General features: G+C 44.9%; 1 protein-coding gene across 1 annotated transcript in view; it reads left to right on the forward strand.

The window, feature by feature from the left end:
* Positions 1 to 14,357, forward strand: part of LOC142590319 (uncharacterized) — a 32,423-nt gene extending 18,066 nt beyond the window's left edge. Inside the window, exons 8-12 of the mRNA XM_075702351.1 lie at positions 555 to 637; positions 5,513 to 5,563; positions 8,447 to 8,544; positions 9,851 to 10,238; positions 14,219 to 14,357. Of these exons, the coding sequence (XP_075558466.1) occupies positions 555 to 637; positions 5,513 to 5,563; positions 8,447 to 8,544; positions 9,851 to 10,238; positions 14,219 to 14,313 (715 nt within the window). The 3' untranslated portion in view covers positions 14,314 to 14,357. The remainder of the gene's footprint in view (positions 1 to 554; positions 638 to 5,512; positions 5,564 to 8,446; positions 8,545 to 9,850; positions 10,239 to 14,218) is intronic.
* Positions 14,358 to 19,315: the final 4,958 nt, after the last annotated feature.

Below are 19,315 nucleotides of genomic sequence, written 5' to 3' on the forward strand. Positions count from 1 at the left end.
AGAAAATGCAAGATGGAAAGTAAAGAGGAAAAAAGGAACAAGTTGACAGATCTCAGCCTCAAGTAAAGCAACGACAAAGAATAGTGTATGCAGTACTAACAGAAACGAAATCGTGTCTCAAACTTAATGCAGCAAAGAGTGAAAGTCAAGCACGTCATGCACATTTCTTGGGACTCATTTGATAACTTCATTACTCTGTCCGAATCTTGGCTTACAGAGAAAACTAGCAGTGAGACCAGTTGGTGTCAACTGTCATTGGCAAACAGCTTGGGTCGAATTAGCGACATAACGTAGGGCGTCATGACGTGATGGCGTAGAAGAAGATAGTCAAGCAGGGCGCACAAGGTGCGGGCCTTGTCATCGTCTTTTGCTGGCTTGTAGCGTTGGTGATGATCATTATTTGTATCGCATGTGTTCACACATGCTTGTGCACTGCGTTCTGTCATGCTATTTGCTGTGTGGAGCAACTATCCCATTCCTCGCTAAACTCGCAATAAACGTTGGGCCCTTTTATAATTTCGGGTTACAGCAGTAGCGCTTGGCAACATACGCAGTGACCCCTTGGCCAAGGCTCCCGGTGTGCCGCCCGGTCCACCTCCGGAGCTGTCCGATGATGATGATGATGACGAGGAGAATGGTTGGTCATTCCACTTGTAGTAGTAGTTGTCGCACCCGTCGGGTTATTTCGTGTCTCTAGGAAGATCATAGGCTAGAATTAGTAGTGTTGGTGGCAACACCCAATGGTGCGAGCACACTCATGAGGGAGGGGGAAGGAATTGCCGTAACAGTCTTTGTATCCATGTAAACCCAGGTACTGTAATGTGAGAGCCAATTCTGGGATCAGAAAAAGGGCAGCTGGGATATTTTACTTATACTCAGTGCAATGAAAGACCACACATAGCATCCCTGTGGTGCATTCTACAAGGAACAACTGTCCTTGCTGCTCTTGACACCAGCAAGTAATGTGCGAAATCTGTCTGTACGCATGTTATCGGACTTTAAAGGGACACTAAAGGCAAATAATAAGTCGACCTGGACTGTTTAAATACCATTCCGAAAACCTTGCAATGCTTGATTCGTGCCAAGAAAAGACTTCGCTTACGAAAAAATTGCGTCTGAACGGTCCGAATACCTTTTTCAAAATTCAAATCTCCCGCCACCGAACCCAAGGAGTGGTGACAATGCATATGCCATCACCATCCTTTGCTGCCATCGGTGAGTAAAACGGCGCACAACAGGCGGTGGTACCGAGCCAAAACAGAGTGGTGGATTCGCCGCTGCAGCTGCTTTTTGGTCAAGTGGCGCAGACCGTTCGGGCATCCCGCGACGTCACATGGAAGTTCAATTCTCTGCTACTTGCAGTTTGGGCAAGTTTCGTGAGCTAGCAAAACCAGTGCAGCACTACGCGATTACAAAACTACTGAAACGCGAAAGCATGGGCAGCGCAGAGTCGAGCGAAAACGAAACCTTTCAACCGCACGTGTCGTTGTCAAGGGTAATTTTGATCTTCTTTTTCTAAAAATGAAATAAAACTGGACAAGCAGCATTTTATTTTGTCTTATACTAATATAATACAAAGATGTTTTTTTGCAACGAATGGTTGAGTACTAGTGCCAGAATGCAACTTAGGAGTGCTTTCGTCATCGGGCAAGTACTTGAATGTCCCAGGGGAGTTTCTAATCATGTCTTGCATATACCTCAATTTCTGGATTATTAAGGCTCTGTTCGCGATAATATCGATGACTTAGAGTTTCTCGAGCACTAATCTATCACTTTAGCTTGACTTAATATTTGCCTTTAGTGTCCTTTTAAGACCTCAGGATAGAATCGTAGATTTCATTGTTAGCAGTAGTAGCATTCCTACCATCATCTGTTCTTTGTGCCATCCAAGCTGCTCAAACAATGTCGGTAACTTAGCAAGAAATTAACTGGTAAATTTAGGAAGTTTTAGTCACCCTAAAGATAACTTAGCTTCTTTGGTGTCATAGCAATTTTACTAGTGAGTTTTCAGTGATTCAACTAGACAATAAATTGCCTTGGTAACATTTCTCAAGGGACTTTGGCTGAGTTCAGTGCCTTGTCCCCATTGTACATATCCTAAGGGGTTAGATATGCCCGTCCATTTGTTCACTTGTCACTTGTCACTGGTTATTCACATAGTGAAGAGCCAATTATTGAGCCATGTGGATGCATCAAAGATGTTTTTCTATGCAAAACACAATCTTAAGGGCTTATATGGTTTTATAAAATTGGGGGTCATTTTCCCATTCCTACCGTTGACTTGCCACCGTGGAAGCCATTGTTTAAAAAATAATAAGGAAGACATGCAAGAATAATTGAAACATAAAAACGACAATATTCCAAGCAAGTCATCATCATCATTGCCTGGCAACGTTTTCCTTAAAGTGAAGTGTTTCGGGCCTCGACCTGCTGGCTTTGGCCACAAAAGTGTTGGCAACACTGTTTTCAACCCTGTGTCTTACCTTTAACAGTGCCGGCGGTGGAAGCTCAACCATGCTGGTTAGGAAAAGTTAGTGTGTATTCTGTCCATGCCTTGGTGCCCCTAGTGCCCCGCCTTGCAACTCAGCAAGAGCCTCACATGGGGTGCTCACATTCGTTGTACAGAAGGGCATTACATTCTTTGCCAAAGCACAGTCCATGAGGCCAGAAACACATGTAAACCAGAAGCAGTGTAAAACATAGGTGTTTCCGGCAGCTCTGCACTGCGGCTATGTTCTATGTTCTATGTTCTATAGCTGCTTAAGTTGCATGTTCCAGTTAGCACTTATCAGTGCTCCGTGTTCCAAAGCGCTGCCAAGCGTTAGATGGAACACCAATCCATTTAACCTCACATTTCGTGGACATTTATTAGCAGAAATCCTGTGCTGATCACAGGATTTATGCGAAATGAACGTGGCTTCATTGCTTGACTTCAGTGCCAAACTTGGGACATGTACTGCAGAGTGGTTAACCACAAAGACAGTGAGTGAAGTTTTGCTAACAAACTAACAGTACCCTGCAATTTGCCTTGAAAGCAGTGTCTGCCTCTTTGAGTAATCCAGTGACGTGACAGAATTGTGGTACCTGCAACAGAATATATTTGTTAAGTCTGTTTTCATTTAAAGATATAAGCGGCTATAGTATCTTCAGATTGCAAAAGTACATTTATTCTTTACTGGGAAACAGGAAGGTAGGGAGGACTTTACTTAAATAAGGATTGCATTGAGGTACAACCTGGAGCGGACCCAAGCACTGTAGCACTAGGACGCAGTATTGTTCAGTCCTTGACGTTGTCACTTCACTGGTCGACTTGTACACTGTCTTCATTTTCTTCCTTGCAGACTATGAAGCTCTAGCAATGCTCCTGCCAATGCCAAGCTGTAGTCCACTGCCTTATCAAAGATACCTTTATGGCTTCAGGTTGCCCTGGTTTCGTAAGCTTCCTGAGAAGTGAAACTAAAAGCCATTGCAAGTCGTGATTCTAGAATGCACGGGTGTTGGCAAAACTCTTGTCAGTCGGTTAAAGGGATGGCAGACCTATGGGATGTTGTGGATATTGGGCTACCTTTCACGCAAAACAAGTAATGCTACAAAGGATGTAGAGATTTCCCTTACTTCTTGCACTCACAGCCAAAAAATTGTGTGTCACATATGAAAGAGGCTAGTATGCGTTACTTACTTAATTGGATGTAGCATTAAGTGTCATACTTTTATGTCACAAAATATGATCGTAGTTATTGTACGGAAGGCGTCGCAGACCTGAACCCGTTTGCCGTAGTTACCAGAATGTAACACGTAGCTTTTTTTTTTTTTCTTAGTAAACAAGTTTGAAAATTGCCTTTCCATTAACATCGTTCACAAAACCAAAATCCTGTTCGTGGCGTTGGCAACAGCCTTCCGTCAGAGCCGTCAGATGCAGGATGGCAGCAGAGCTCGTTCTTGTGAAGGTTGCCGTGGGTTCACTTTGCGCTCGACTACAATCTGATGCGATTGTCTCAGTCTATCACTTAAGCGAAATTTCGCTCGACCTGGCACTGGATGTTCTGGCAGCCACCAGCGTTTCTTCCGCTGTGCAAAGCTCACCATCTTTGCAGTGACAGCAACTCTGTTGGTTGCATGCTTCGACAAGTCCAATGCAGAGTCACGTAAAATGTCACAAAAGTGATGGCGTAGTACTATCTCAAATGTGACAGCTCAGCGATACCACCCTTGTGTGCTTGGTGTCTGTGGCCAGTAAGGTACAAATTGTAATGATGACATGCCACTTTCATTATAAAATCTCATTTTTTAAACAAGAATTTCCTTTTGTGAAGGTAAATTTTGCACATCTTGTTTTTATTTTCTAATTCTTTTTCATCTTCTGCTTGCAAACAAGGTCACATGCTACATTTTTATTTTATAAATCGGGGACACATTACATTTCACTGCATTTTTATTTTTTTACTTTAAACTTGCCAAAAATTAGGTGCGTGTTAGGTTTGGGGGCACATTAGAATCGGGTAAATGTGGTACCTTCAAAAAAAGAAACAAGTAGAGTGACCCGTTCCTGCGGCCAGTGGCTTCAGTGCACCACTTGCTCTCATCACCAAAACATAGTATGTACAACATCACATACCAGAAGTGCAAAGGGGCACAAATATAATACATGATTTCATGGAACCTTATGTCTGCAGGTCATATAATTGTAATATATGAGGTAGTTATTCTGTAGAAAGTGTCACAGATTAAAGGTAACTGCTCCGCGAAGCACGCAGTGAGACTTCTATGGCCGCACTACTTACATAGTTTCGACAGCACTGCCTGCTAAGTATGAAACAAAGCAGAGAGGCATTAAGAGGTCAAGAAAACGGGTGCCATTTTGAGTGCAGGCTCGTTGCGCACTGTGCGTGTAGCTTGCGCCATTGTTCAAAGTAAGCAATTCCACACATTGTGCGAGTACCCAAAACAAATATTTTTTGCACATAGGTGGATCAGATGTGTGGCAAAGGGCACTTACGAGCCACTTTTGTTCGTGTTCAGTCTTTGTTGCTCCTAGCGTGTGTGTTTTGAGCCACGTGCAGGTTCTAATTGGCTCCGCCATTATTGATGCAGCGTGGAACCATGAATTCTACGTTTCGTCCTAACAGCAGAACAGCAGTACTTGAAGTAACACTTGGCCAACAAAATTGTATATTTGCTCACTGTATGCAGTAATTCTTTGTGTTACTACTCTCCGTGTTGAGGTTACACTGTACTGCTGCTTTGCCCTGTGATGTGCAGGACTGTGCACGCAGCACTGAAGCAGCAGCTTCAGCCAAGCACGTAGGGGCATTTGAGCTCACTACAGGGGTGTTCACGTGCGCAAATCTTTTGATGGTCGCACGTTAAGGCTTCGCGATGTTGCACCACGAGCAGAAACGTGAAATTTTTTTGCCAAGTATTGCGAAATCTGTTTCCGGACCTTTCAGGCATTGAGATGATGTACAGTTCTCATATCACACAGTGGTGATTTTGTTCTCATTCCATTTTTCAGAGCCCCCTGTTACAAATGTGGAGAAAGCGACTGAAGAACAGGATCTTTCAGGTGATCAATGCTGTGCTGCTACTATTTCTTTTTCTTTGTTTCTTTTATTTGAAAACAGGGTTTTAGCTTGTCCACAAACTTTTGTACCGCTTCCAGAATATAATGGGTTACCAGAATGGCATGGCAGCAACAATGCTGGCAGTGACAGCTTGCGGAGCAGTTTAAGCACAGAGCACACAAAGCTAAGGCGGCAGTGACCAATCACATTCTACTTAACTGCAAGCGTAAAGCGTTAGCAGCGACATAACCATTAATATGTAATAGTTTTAACATTTTTCCTTTGACAAGAACACTCGCACAACATAAAATGTTTGAAACGCATTGTAGTTGGAAAAAGTGTCACTACCTGCATTGCTACTGCCATCCATAACTCTGGTAACGTGGTATTCCGTAAATGATAAGTTCATGGACTTGCTTTTTAATGTCTTTCTGGCTGCCACTACCACCGGTGGCTGAGTGGTCGCAATGTTTTGCTGCAGAACACGTAGTCATGGTTTCGATTGCCCTTTATAGCAGCTGCACACTCACTGACGTAGTTGAAATGCAAAAAAAAATTGTCTGTCAAGCTTTGGTGCACATCAAAGAGCACCATGTGAAGAAAACTCATTCAGAGGCCTCTACTACAGTTTTTCTGGTAGCCCCTACCTTGCTTTTGAGTGCTAAGCCTCAACAGTCAATCTATTAAACATTCTCTTTGTTCTAGTTGTCATTGCAAGCAGCCTTCGTGCAGCTTTATTTTAGCGTGTGTGGAATTTGGGCATGTGACGTAAAATGAATAAGAAACGTCACATAAATGTATGCAGCGCTGTATGATGCAGGTACTGCAACATTGTCTTGCCGAAGGAACAGTGTACAACACCTTTTGTGTAAACTTGTAAAGGTGTCGGTAAACGGACATAGCTTAATATACTTACACAATCTTTGTCATGTAGCATTTCTTGAAGGAGCACTAAAAGAAGGAACTCAGTAGTGATTTAGCAGTAAGTCCAAAAGTATCATATAGCATTTCTTGAAGGGGCACTAAAGGAAGGAATTCAGTGGTGATTTAGCAGTAAATGCGAAAGAAATTCGTTAGCATTATGTCACGGATCCACCATTTAAACCACGTTCACCACATTTCAAACTGTTCAGGAGCTCACTCGGCACACGTCCTGCCTCTTCAAGGAGCCAGTTTCTTTAAGCCAGTTCTTTCAGTGCCATAGTTCTTCAGTTCGCACTGTGAGCGCCATTTGCAAAATTCCAGCGTGATATGCTTTAGTGCAGTTCTGTGTGGGGCTGAAGATAATAGTAACTTTTCTCAGTACACAATTAGCACTCGTTACCGACATTTGTGTGTCTTATGGCCTAGGCTTTAATGGGCTCTTGGGGAACAAGAGGAGGGTTTTTCTTACTGTTTCTTTTTTTTTTTTTGGAAAGGGGGCTCTTTGGTCTTTGCTTGTTGCAATATGCACTGCGCTCACCTTGTATTGAGTAGCTTGCATTACTGCCTGCTGCCCTTCCTGAGTTCATCTATGTAAGCAAATTATTTGCGTTTGCCATGTGCCTGTCTCCTTCAATATTTGCCTTTCACTGGAGGCCATACTGGCACCAGATAAGAAACTGCTGATAGCATGCGAAGAGTAGTTGTTTTCAGCTGCATGACAAAGCCATTGTCGTGCACCTATCTCCTTTATCAGTTGTTTCCGCTTCCCAGGGTTTTCAGAGACCATAGTAGCGCGAGATAAACAGCTGGTAAGACGCACTGGCTGAGTAATTAAAACAAGTTAAATTATTCAGTTATTCAGTCTCCCCCGACTATCAACAATGCTTTCTATAAGTAGTTTTGGCAGCCGGTATCTGCACGAAACGGGCCTGCACGCTTATATTCAATTTCATTCCGACGTTATCCTGTATGGGAACCAAGTGGGTAAAAAAATTCTCTTCAACTCGCTCACTTGTATGGTATGCTGCTACTTCTTTGCAACCTGATGTAGTAGCATAGCAGATCACTAAGCGAGCCAAGAGAGAGTGCCACAACACTACTATGCCCTGTTTTATCGAGACCATTTACTTCAGGACAGCACACACATACCCCATCTATGAAACAAAACCAAAATAGGCTCACTGAAACGATATTTTGTACTATGCTCAGTTAGTTCTAACTACATTTTATTTGGATAGCTTTTTAATATCCTTGGAGTTGAAACTATTGAGGTTCCACTGTATTATATTATTAGCGTTAGTATTACTATTATAGTGACAGCAGTTCATTGCTTGTAATGGACTTTGCTTTGTTCATGCATCCATCTGGCCATCCTCTTCGTTACAGTGATGGCGATGCCTGTCATCATCATTATTGTGTCATCATCACCAGGACACTTGACGTCAACCTCGCCATAGGCCAAGAAAGAACAAAAATATTTATCGCTGCCACTGGGATTTGAACCCATGTACCCTTCGGCTATATGCAGTTGAGAGCTGGACGTGCTATTGTCATTACACTTTCACGGGGCTTTAGCATCTGACAGTTTGCATGGAGTTTTGCGCCACACACAGACTTTCGGGAGGGATGTCGTCTGCGTGTGTGGTATTTTGCAGGCAGTGACAGGGCAGTACTGTAGCAGACAAAGGCAACACCGTATGAATTGGAAAGAACAAATTGTCTTTGAGATGGTTGCGGTGTCCTCTGTGAAACCCTGGTGCTGTGGAAGTGAATGAGCTCGACACCAGGGGAATCGGTGAAGTGCACCAATTTCTTTGTTTTTGTTATACTTTTGGACATACAAATGTTGCAGAACGACAGACGGCATGATGTTACCAAACGCTAATAATATGTGCCATTCATTCGTAATGTTCGTTTTGTTGTTGACAGACTGTGCCGTGCTTTTCACACATGCTTTGCAGCTTCTACAAAGCCACGGAAGATTCGTTTTGCTGACGAAGGTCCCGAACGTCCTCCCGGTGTTGACGACGACTCGGATGTCACCGAGTTCCTTAAAGAGGTCAGTACCTTTGCAGACCTTTCTTTCATACATTGGCGCTCTTGCGTTCACTGCTTGTAGGTATCTCCAATTTGTCATCCTGCACTCACTACCGAAGGCTACCTGAAACGCTGCTGTGGATTTAGTTTACCATTTTTATTTGTAACTTTTTTTTTTCTCCGTACTTATGCTCAGTCGGAGGCTAGTTTGAGGGACTCTTCAACCTGCTCTGGCTTTTTCGGCTGGGCAGAAAACTGAGAATAGGGTACAACGCATCACGCATGGCCATCTTGACAAGGACAACAGTGCCCCTCATAGCCCCTTGTAATAACACTTGCCATGCCTACTTCTCTCTCATATATATATTTTTTTTCTTCCCCAGCTCAGGCTTTTCTTTATAACTGTTGCGTGCATGAAGTACATGAAGTTTCTTCCGAGTTCATTTGCTTTTCAGTGTGTTGGTACGGCATGTTGACACAATGGCCAGTGTCGAAATGAAGATGCTGCAGTTGATACGAATGCTTATTTGCCATTTTACTATGTAAAGGAGGCTTACCTTTCCCAAGGTGACCATGGTCGGTTGTTGCTTGTTCAGTGATGTCCGTTAGACCCCACAGAATCCAAGCGCTGGCGTTGTAGGCTTGTAGTGATTGGAGCGAGTAGACAACAAGGGTGGGCAACTTCTTTGATTTGCAAGTGTCATAGTGATACAGGATAATTCAGATCAGCTTGGTCATGTGGAACCTAGGTAATTCGCTTTCGGGTATGAGATGTGCTCATGGGCTATGCCATGTGAACCTGGCAAACCAAAAGGACCAACTGTTTTAAGAGATTATATTGTTGGTTGATCTGACTGCTGCAAACTTTTGTGGTGTGCTTTACAAAGCCTCAGGACTGTACTTTCTTTTTAATGATTCTTGAATCTAATGGTACTGGTTGCTTTCAACTGCTTGCTCGCAGTGCGCTTAACATTCAGCCTCTTGAAATTCGCCACTTACAACACAGCCGCCTGGTAAGTTCAAAGCAGTGCGCTCCAACTCAGAGCGCTTGGAGCTGCTCTTGGCTTTGAGCTGAGAGTGGGGCCAAGATCCGATGGAATTTCAGTCACGTGACTCCACTAATTACTCTGGGAGCAGCTGCATTTTCAGCTCAGAAAGGCTTTTTATGGCTCAGAGAGTTCTCTGCCTTGCTGCGGTCAGAGCATGGCAGGAACCACTTGGATATACTATACAGCTCCCCAAGTCTGAGAGCTCACGATTGAATGGACCATATTTGGGCAATCAACCTACAACAGGGGTACAGCCTTTTCTCTTCTCTCATCATGCAGGTGGAAAAGACGCACAGAGAAGCCATGCCACCTCCAATGCCCCCTCCGATGCTGTTCCGGCACCCTCCTCCGGGCATGCCACCCCCGTCGCTGCCTCCACTGGGCGGTCCCCCGATGGCTCCGCCCCCAATGCGAATGGGCCCGCCTCCACCGCGCCCACCACCACTCATGCGGCCGCCGGCGCCCTCGGTGCTGTCTGCACCGCCAAGCCTCATTTCACGGCCCGTCCACGGGCCCGGCTCGGCCTCTGCAGAAGGCGAGCAGCGGCAGGGAGGTGGCGCCACCATCGAGGCCAAGCCACAGCTGCGCAACCTCAGCGCCGACATCATGCGCTTCACACCCACCTCGCTGCGGGTCAAGAGGGATCCAGCCAAGAGGACCACCAAAGGCAAGGAGGGGTTCATTGTTTGTTTAGTTTATTCATCCATCAGTTGCACCACAATCTCCGTGCATCCAACAGCCAATCTGTGGTATCGTCCAGTCAGCTGGACAAGTCTCAAACAGATGATCATCTAATGAGGACGTGATTCACAGAGAGGAGGCTACAGACGAGGGAGAACCAACGCAGATGCTTGTATAAGCTGTAGTGACGTAGGGCAACCCTAGCAATACCACATAGACCTGCAAGGCTCTTGGACTGCATTCACTGGTATGCTGGAAGTGGCGTGACACAACACTGAGGAATACTAAGTTACGTGCTGGCCATGGATGGCACAGTGTAATGCAATCTGTCAGTCAGTCATTAAGTCTCCTTCTAACAACTTTGCCGTTTTTGTGGGAAATCACTGATATCAATTAGCATTTCACTGTAGGGTAGTTAGTGTGAGTAGATGCACTTGAAAACATCTGTGCAGAATGTTCATGCAAAATGTTGATGCAAATTAATTCTGAAAGAGGCATTTGAACTGGTAACACAAAGAACTGAAATTTCAAAACCTGTCCTTGGTACAAACACATTCTCACGGTGAGTGCCAAGTTGTCTGTGTCTCAGAGAGCCTCCACTCTGCTGAAATTAAGGTTGCGATTCTGGAAACCCTTACTTGCCGGTCTTTTCACACTTTAGATATTAGTACAAGCTCCTATTCGGCTCAAGGTGGCATGGGGGCAGCAGCCACAACCAGATTCAGCTTCCCACATTTGTGTGCACAGTTGCATCAGTGTCATGATATTCCTGCACATTAATCAGAAAGTGGTCAGGATGTAACCTCTCATTATTTCCAAAATTCATCAAAGTACATTAGGGTTTGATCAAGTGTTGCATCTGTTGCTGTAATCATTGTCCACATACATTCATGCAGGACCATAATGGCTTTTTCGAAGTAAAGCTTTTCTTGCGAACCCCTCCAGGCTTTGATGATCATGGCTGCTACGCGGACATGCAAAAAAATTGAATTACATGTCCTGTGATGGGATCGAGCCTCTGTCTCCCAGTACAGCACCCGAGTGCTCCAACCATTAGTCCACAACCACACTCGTAGTTCTCTGGTGCCACTGCCAACCAGCTCTTTGAAACATGCGTGCTCTTGTGCAAAAGCTTTGTAATGTCCAAAGGTTTAAGTGCTGTAGTCGGTGATGGTGTCGTGGTGCGTTGCTCCGGCCCCTTGGCTGATGGTTGTGGGCCGCAGTGGTCTCTAAAGTCCACCCAGATTGACATGTGCCATTTCATCTTTCCAGCTCGACAAAGCTTTGCTTACTCCGGTTCCCACAGAGCATGACATTTGCACGGTTTTTTTCACTCCACTTCGATTTCTCCTTTATTCACTATGTTGTGACCTTATTGATTTTGAAAGCATTGCTTGTTTGAGTCTTTCAACAATTTCTCGACCTGACCAGCCCCTTGCCTTATGTTTCAACGTTCAGTGTCTTCTTTTCACTGATCTGATCCTTTTCACTGCATCCAGCATCACTTTTGAACCTGAGATGCATTGTCTGCAACTTCAGTGGTTCCTCGTGTGCTTCCTGTTTTACCTGTCCTCATTGCCGCAGACATTCAACAAGCATACTCAGTTGAGCTACTTTGAATTTTGAAATGCTTGGGTTTCTCATCAAAACTTGCTGACCTCACTCAGTATTGTTGTTGTACCCGCAGTGTTGCATCACTATTTTCCTTCCGCTGTTGCTAGTATACCACTTGTTTTACGGTCAGCCTTTCAGTTAGGCAGGTGTTGATCAGTCAGTAAATCAGTCAGTTCATATTCACTGGCAGCGGAGTTGGAGATCCACAAGGCTGCAAGCTTCAAGCATGTGCTTGCCCAGGAATACAGTAGAACCTCATTAATATGATCCTATTACATACAACTTACCGGCGCTAACATTTGCGATCAAGAACATAAAAACATTACCCAATTTAGTTTTAAGCTTATCTTTTACTGATTCACATGTTACCAGAAAACGCAATATTTTGGCACCGACATTCAGTGCATCCCCAAACTGCAATCGCATGGTACGCCTTTTGACTGTAGACAAGAAGATGCGCAAAGCGCACACTATCGGAAATAGCGGTGGCCCACTGTGACAGCTTCAATGCACTGCTCACCCGCTCGTCTCGCATGAAAACGCCAGGGCGCCCTCAGTTTCTTATTCCGGTACCAGCAAAGCTCCTCCCATGTCATCGCACCCTGCATTCACAGCTGTTGCCACCAGTGCTATTGTGATAAGCATCCTCGCTTATCTGTTTTACAGCGCGTGGGGCACAGTACCAACGGAATTTCACCGCACGCTTTTAGTAGGTGATAACCCAAATGCACCACAGTTCCCCGCTGCAGGTGGTGCAATGTGAGTGCCACGTTTTGCTCCAGTGACATGCGGCGTCACCGACCAGCTCGGTTTCGTTTCGGTTTCCTGTCGCCACATTAGAACACCAAGCAAAATTGGCAGTGGCTTAGCTCGGCTATGCCAGAACATACGTTGCGAAAGCTAAGGCATAGGATGGTTAGCCTTGGTTAATCTTGATTGCAAGTCCAGGTTAGTCTGGTTGTCTAGCTATGTTGCGGCGTTTAGCCAGTCATTCGGCGCACTGTTCGTCTGTTTCCTGGGCGATTCGTTTCCTCTTCGTCTCGTTCCGATGTCGATTCCAGGCCTCCTCCTGCTTATCAAAATTGTTGCCGTCCATGCTGTCGCCTCAACTGTGGCTGCAGCAGCTGGCGAAGCGAGCGGAGGCAAACGCAACGACGAGGAACGGGGTGTGACGTCATAGCAAACAGCGGCGGCGGAAAGGCGCGGTGCTGCTCAGCGGCAGAACACCTGTGGCTCGGTGCTACTAGTGACTCATGCACAGTAGTGACTACGGAGCGAGCGAGAGAGAAATATCTGCGGCGAGGAGCGCGTTGTGACGTCATGTGCCTCGTTAGAGCACCGCCATGGCGAAATCGCAAGTTCGCGGCCAGTAAAGCTTTCGCTTTTATAGGAAAATGACAAAACGCGTCTCAGGCTGCTGGCGCTCTTTAGCCATGACTGGGTCTTGCACCATAAAGCACCATATATCATCACCTTGAGCTGCCAGAGCCCCACCAGCTCGATGTGCGTCAGCATCTCGTGCCACAACGATTTGCACGACGCTTCGCATTACGTGGATGTCAAGTGCAGTTGAGTCTGTCAAATTTTTTAGTAGTTGCTTCGGCTCACACGTGTACTTGCATTTGCTCTTTAATTAATGTTACCATCTTCAAATTAATTTCAAGATTACACCTACAATATTCTGCTCCATCATTCACTCGTTTCTGTGTTATCATCCAAGTTCCACCCCAGTGTGCTAATATCGGCATAATCCACCATTGATATACTAGGTCAGTGCTTCTTAGCACACAATCTGTAGGGATAAGAGGGTGCCTCAAGTTCAAGCTTGAGGAAACATTAGACGTCAACCATGTGCACGCTTGGAAAACATTACATACACAACTAATACTTTGAGCATGTCAGCTAGCTATAGTTAACATAACTGAGGGAATGTGCTTGGAAAACAGGGTTTTCTCACTCACTGGCTGAGGTATGGGTAGCCATGGTGTGTGCCGTGGCAGAAACATAGCTGGCTAACCACGTGTGGAAGAAAATCAGGAGCAGCAAATTAAACTACTACACTCACCGCTTGCTGGGAACCGAACAGACTCTGGCAATGTCAGCGGAACATCATCTGACTTGCCAGTAGCGTTTGTGCTTCCTGCGAGCAGTCCACGTGAGGATGGTATCGCCCTCTCGCCAACCTGCCGTGGCACACGTCTGCCCCCCCCCCATAGCAAAGTTTTCCATGCCTTGGGGACCCGAGGATTCCCACTAAATTTACTTATGCAATTACATCACCAATGCTTGGAAGCAAAGTTGCGTGCCATTGGTGTGTGTTTCACTGTTTCTGCACTTTTCTCTCGTTTGCAGAGCTTCCTGCGGCGCCTCCCGTGTCGTCTGTGACAGCACCCACGAAGGACGACGCCTACGAGGTCTTCATGAAGGAAATGGAGAACCTCCTCTGAGTTCCACCATGCACATTGTATATAAACGTTGCTTCATCACAGTCTCAACGTCTACTTGTCTGGACTACCCGGACGGTCTTCTCCATTGCTGTTCGCCCATTAAAATGGCTCCTTGGGTGTGGCATTCTGCTGCTTGGCATGAGGTTGCGGGTTCAATTCACCACAGTGGCAGTCGCATTCTGGGGTTGACAGAATGCAAAAAAAAAAAAAGAAAGAAAACACTTCTGTGTTCACGTTTAGGTACATGCTAAAAGGACTCTGTAGAGTAAAACAATTTGTGTTCTTTCAGTAGAGTGCCCTACTACAATGCCAGAAATGTCACTCTTACCACAAAGAGATGTTTGGCAAGCCAGAAAAAACACAAGAACACAAAAGTCAGCTAGCCAGGACACCTTGGCATTCCCCCACCAGCTCACCATGACATCACGGATTTCGCAGTGTTTGCTCAGGCCAAGTAAATGTTTTATCGGTGAAGATCAACCGCATTGTATTCTAGGAGCCAACGACTGAACTTGGCAAGATTTGAGATTATTTAATAGGCCACAACAGCTGAAATATGAGAAGGTAATTTTTAAGATCCGCGACATCACACGTACCAGTGCTTCGGCTCGAAATTAAAGAGAAAAGGGCACTTTAACCTTCATTTTGTCTCCTAGTAATCGGCCTATTACCGCGAAATCAACAAAAATGTAGTTTTGAAGGAATGCTTAACATTCTTATTACGGGCCCTTCTTCTTTACCCCTTCTTAATATTGTATTTATTCCTTAACATTCTTATTACATACGGTGTAGATTAGTCTGGAGCCTCCAATTACAGCATCCCCCATAGCCCACTGCAGTCTGAAAACATCAAACCCCCCAATTTTTTTTTTCTTTTGTAATCATCTGGAGCATACTAGCTCATTCCAGCTTCTCTGCCCTTTCCTACTGATAAATCGTTTCTCTCTCTATTTGTATAATACTGAAATGAGGAGGAAGCTTTGGGAGACTAGGAACAGAAAAAAAAAGTGCTATACTATATCTGCCTCTGCCTTTTCACTCAGATTGCACATAGTATACAAATGTGAAGAGGCCTTGGTGATATCTGTCTGACTCACATCAGCTTGAGGCCGTACAGGGATGACAATTGCCGCAACATAGTGAAAGTGAGGAGTCTAGGCTCTTAACGACTTCAGCAGCATACAGAACACAACAGACTGAAAGAGAGCATACAATTCACGCTGTTGCACTCGCAACTGCCCGTGCAGTAGTGCATTGTCTTTTCTGGTCCCTCATCTCACGCGCATTGCTGATGTCATAGATGCATCGTTGCCAACTAAACCAAATGTCTTTGCATCTAATTAATTTCTTGGTCCCTGCCCCTTTTCTGTCTTCTGTATCCTCCATCTTTTATCACTTGTTGCCACTGGGCAACATGTTAAAAAGGAGTCTGGTTCCATGCGGGCCAACTTCCCAATAGGTGGGTGTACTCCCAACCCTCTGGAACTGCTGTAGTCGCCAAGCACCTGGCCGCTGGTGCACTTGCACCTATTTTACCGGTAGGTACCCGGCGGCAGCAGTCGTCTGCGTCCCACAGCAGCCATGGATGCTCAACTATTTCACCAGAGCTGTGGGAGAAGGGGTGCTCTGAGACCTTCGCCAATCTCTGTAGGAACCCCTTTCGAGATGAGAAGCCATATAAACACGCGAGCACCAAGATATGGTACTTCTCTACCCATTAAAAAACGGCGTTTCCAGTGGCACCAGGATTGGAATCCAGCACCTCCTGCACACAAGGCAAATGCTCTACCATTTCATAATCGCTGCAGTATAAACAATATTAAAAAGAAATTCCTGGCATTGGAGCTCCATGAGCAGTTCACTGACTTTGACACCTTTTACTATACTGTACTTGTGAGACCTAACAATGACATTTAACAGCACAAAGAAACTTGCGACTAGATTGACTCATTTACAGAGAGATATGGTCGGTAACAATTTGGGATGACAGTGGCTTTCGATATCGCCTATGGAAAAAGCTGAATGATGCTCTTCAATGCTGCATATGTTTGGTATGCAGAGTGAGCTCAGAAAAAAGAAGACTGTTTTGCCCAAATTGAGACCAATGCCACGCTTTTGGCACAAAAAGCGTAAAGTTTAGGCAATTGCAGATCATTACAGAAACCAAAGATTGAATGTTGCACTGGCATGTTCAGAATTCATTAATTCTCTGCAGTGATACCAGTTAGCAACCTCACCTAGAACAGAGCTTGCAGCACCAATGAAGAGATCTTGGCAGGGTTGGTGAATAGACAACACCTCTAATAGTGATTTAGGAGACGGCCATCACGTGTGTATCGCTGCTTTTTCACCCCTGTAGGCATACTACAGGCCCAGAATAGTACAGTGCAGTTGGCCAAGAACTAAACGAACATTCCACAATGTTGAATTAAAAATCTCAGATGAAATGGGAATAGAACTTGTGCAAGAAATTTTCAAAATTTGCTCGCCCCTTGTGCTACATGTGACAAAAAAAAAAACATTTGCACACCGCCTGGCAAACTCGCCTGTCGGACATTACGCACGTGCGCGACACCTTGTAGGACACTACATTGACGGCAACTGCAATAAAGCACATTACTGGCAAATGTTCAATTTGGTTTAATAACATTTCGCTTCTGTGATCACACCCAAATTTCTGTCACATTCTGATCACTGATGCCATATACCAGGTATATACATGCACTCTCACAGGACCAGTTGAAGTCAACTGAAATATACTTTATTACGACGAGCTTTGCGCTGTAAACGTGCTCACTGCAAATGTTTCCTACGCGTGATCTTTGCCTGCCAAACAGATTGTTGGTCCTAGCATCAATTCTTTACTGTGACAATGATCATTAATTGTCACAGCTAGAAAATTAGGTCCACGTGTCCAGTCGTAATAGTATATTACAGGCCACTTCTGCACAGTGAAGGAAGTTCGCCCAGCAAGCCAAACGAAGAGGACACTCGAAGATGCCCTCGTGCTGCTGTTGGTCCGCCATCTTGACTGTAGCAATTCTCACTGCATATATTCAGTGAATGCATTTTCTCTTATCTTCACCTGCTCTATTGATCCCCATCACACTTTGACGGAGGTGCAGAGGAACAATTCCGTACAACAGAGCACTGCGGCAGCTGTAGCTTAGATTTTTCCTAGATGGCAAAGGCGGTGGCTCCCTCCTCAGCGGTTGCAATGTCAACAGTTGTTCTTGTCCGGTGTCAAGATGGTGGACGAACAGTAAAGCACACGAGCACTTCTTTGTCTGCCCTCATTGCCTTGCCAGGTGCTTTCTTGATTGGGTGAGAATGGCCTGTAACAGCTAATATGACTGTGCAAGTGAAGCTCCTATAGACAACCACTACTCGAAAGCAGAGGGGTATATGAGATCTGTGCTTAGTGATGCACAAAAGCTGAAGGGATTTATGCAATGGTGTACGTTGTGCTGCAGCTGAAGGAGAGAAAGGAGGAGTGAGTGAGAGGAGCAGAGGGTACAAGCTTGTGCAAGGAGAGTGCACTTAATTGTGGGAGGAGAATGAATTTTGAGAGAAATTGTTAATATGCACGAACGTGCGGCATCACTATTAGCAGGAAGTTCGGTTTTGTCTACTGTCTCAGTAAGTGAGTCCAAGGACCAAAGGAAATCATTGATGTCTGGAGGACACTTTCTTTTTTTTTTACCATATTTAAATATTTTTTACCTTCTTTTAAGTAATTACTGCAACCTGCATGCCTTTCTTTTTCTGTTCCTGTGTGTCTGTTCTGCACCTGTTTGCACACACTATATTGTTTGTGGTTGCTTAACTTTATTTTTGTGACCTGTAACCTTATTCTTTATTTCCTCCTTACTTCCCTTTTCCTTACAATTAAACTTGTGTTTCTATTCTGTCCTTCACAATCTAGCCTGCTAAAGTGTCTGGTTGCTGTCCTTGAGGAATTCTTGTGATGAAGTGGACTCAATTCCACTCAGCTTCGGAGAAACTTAAATGATTTTTTCATTCCTCCTTATCTCTCTTCTCCCCATAATTTAACTTCTGTTTCTATCTCATCTAGTGATCCCATGTCGGCATGAAAGAGGTTTGTTGAAGAGCAATACACACACGTACACATTGCCACATACTCAGCCACCCAATAAGTTTCGAAGCCCCCTGTTCTCTCAGCACGGCAGTCCGATGCGCTATCCGTTCAACCATGGGTTATCCAGTCGCCCAGGTACGCAGGAAAACAGTTGGATGCAAACAAATTTACAAACATAGCTAGCCTCTGGGAAGGGCTTGAACTATCCTAAGAATGCTAACGCATTAATAATGAGAGCAGGTGGAACACACGTAAGCAAAAGGCCTGTGGTGGTGCTGGGAAGGGAGAGAGAGAAAAAGAAAAGAAGGATAAATGAAGAGCAGGGAGGTTAACCACGACTGAGCGTGGCTGGCTACCACTGTACTGGGGGAATGAACAGGGGTAGAGAAAAAGGTGTGTGTGTGTTGTAAATTGATACCCACTATATGGGGGATTATCCACGAAATGGGTATTATTCCAATTAAGTTGTCAGGTGCTCTGTTGCCTTTAGCCTTGGCCCCCTCTTAGACTGTGTCTGAGGAAACAATAAAGAAATAAAGAAAGAGAAGGTTATATCATAGGTGGAAAGTTTTCATTTTTCCGGGGAGGGGTGCTGGGGCCTGGCTATCTTTCCGAATGCCACCTATGTATATTATATATATATATATATATATATATATATATATGTGTGTGTGTGTGTGTGTGTGTGTGTGTGTGTGTGTGTGTGTGTGTGTGTGTGTGTGTAACCTTTATTAACACTTGAAATTGAAACTTCATCTGACCTTGAAGAAATTATTGTTCCCTGAAGTGATGCCCTTATACGAGTACTATATGCAAGACCTCATAGTAGGAGACAGTTCACTTTCACAACCCGAGTCCCTTCGCACCACCAAGAGACTGGCATCTCTTGGATGAGCCATTGGA

This window comes from Dermacentor variabilis, chromosome 8 (genome assembly GCF_050947875.1).
Source record: "Dermacentor variabilis isolate Ectoservices chromosome 8, ASM5094787v1, whole genome shotgun sequence".
Classification (NCBI taxonomy): Eukaryota; Metazoa; Arthropoda; class Arachnida; order Ixodida; family Ixodidae; genus Dermacentor; species Dermacentor variabilis.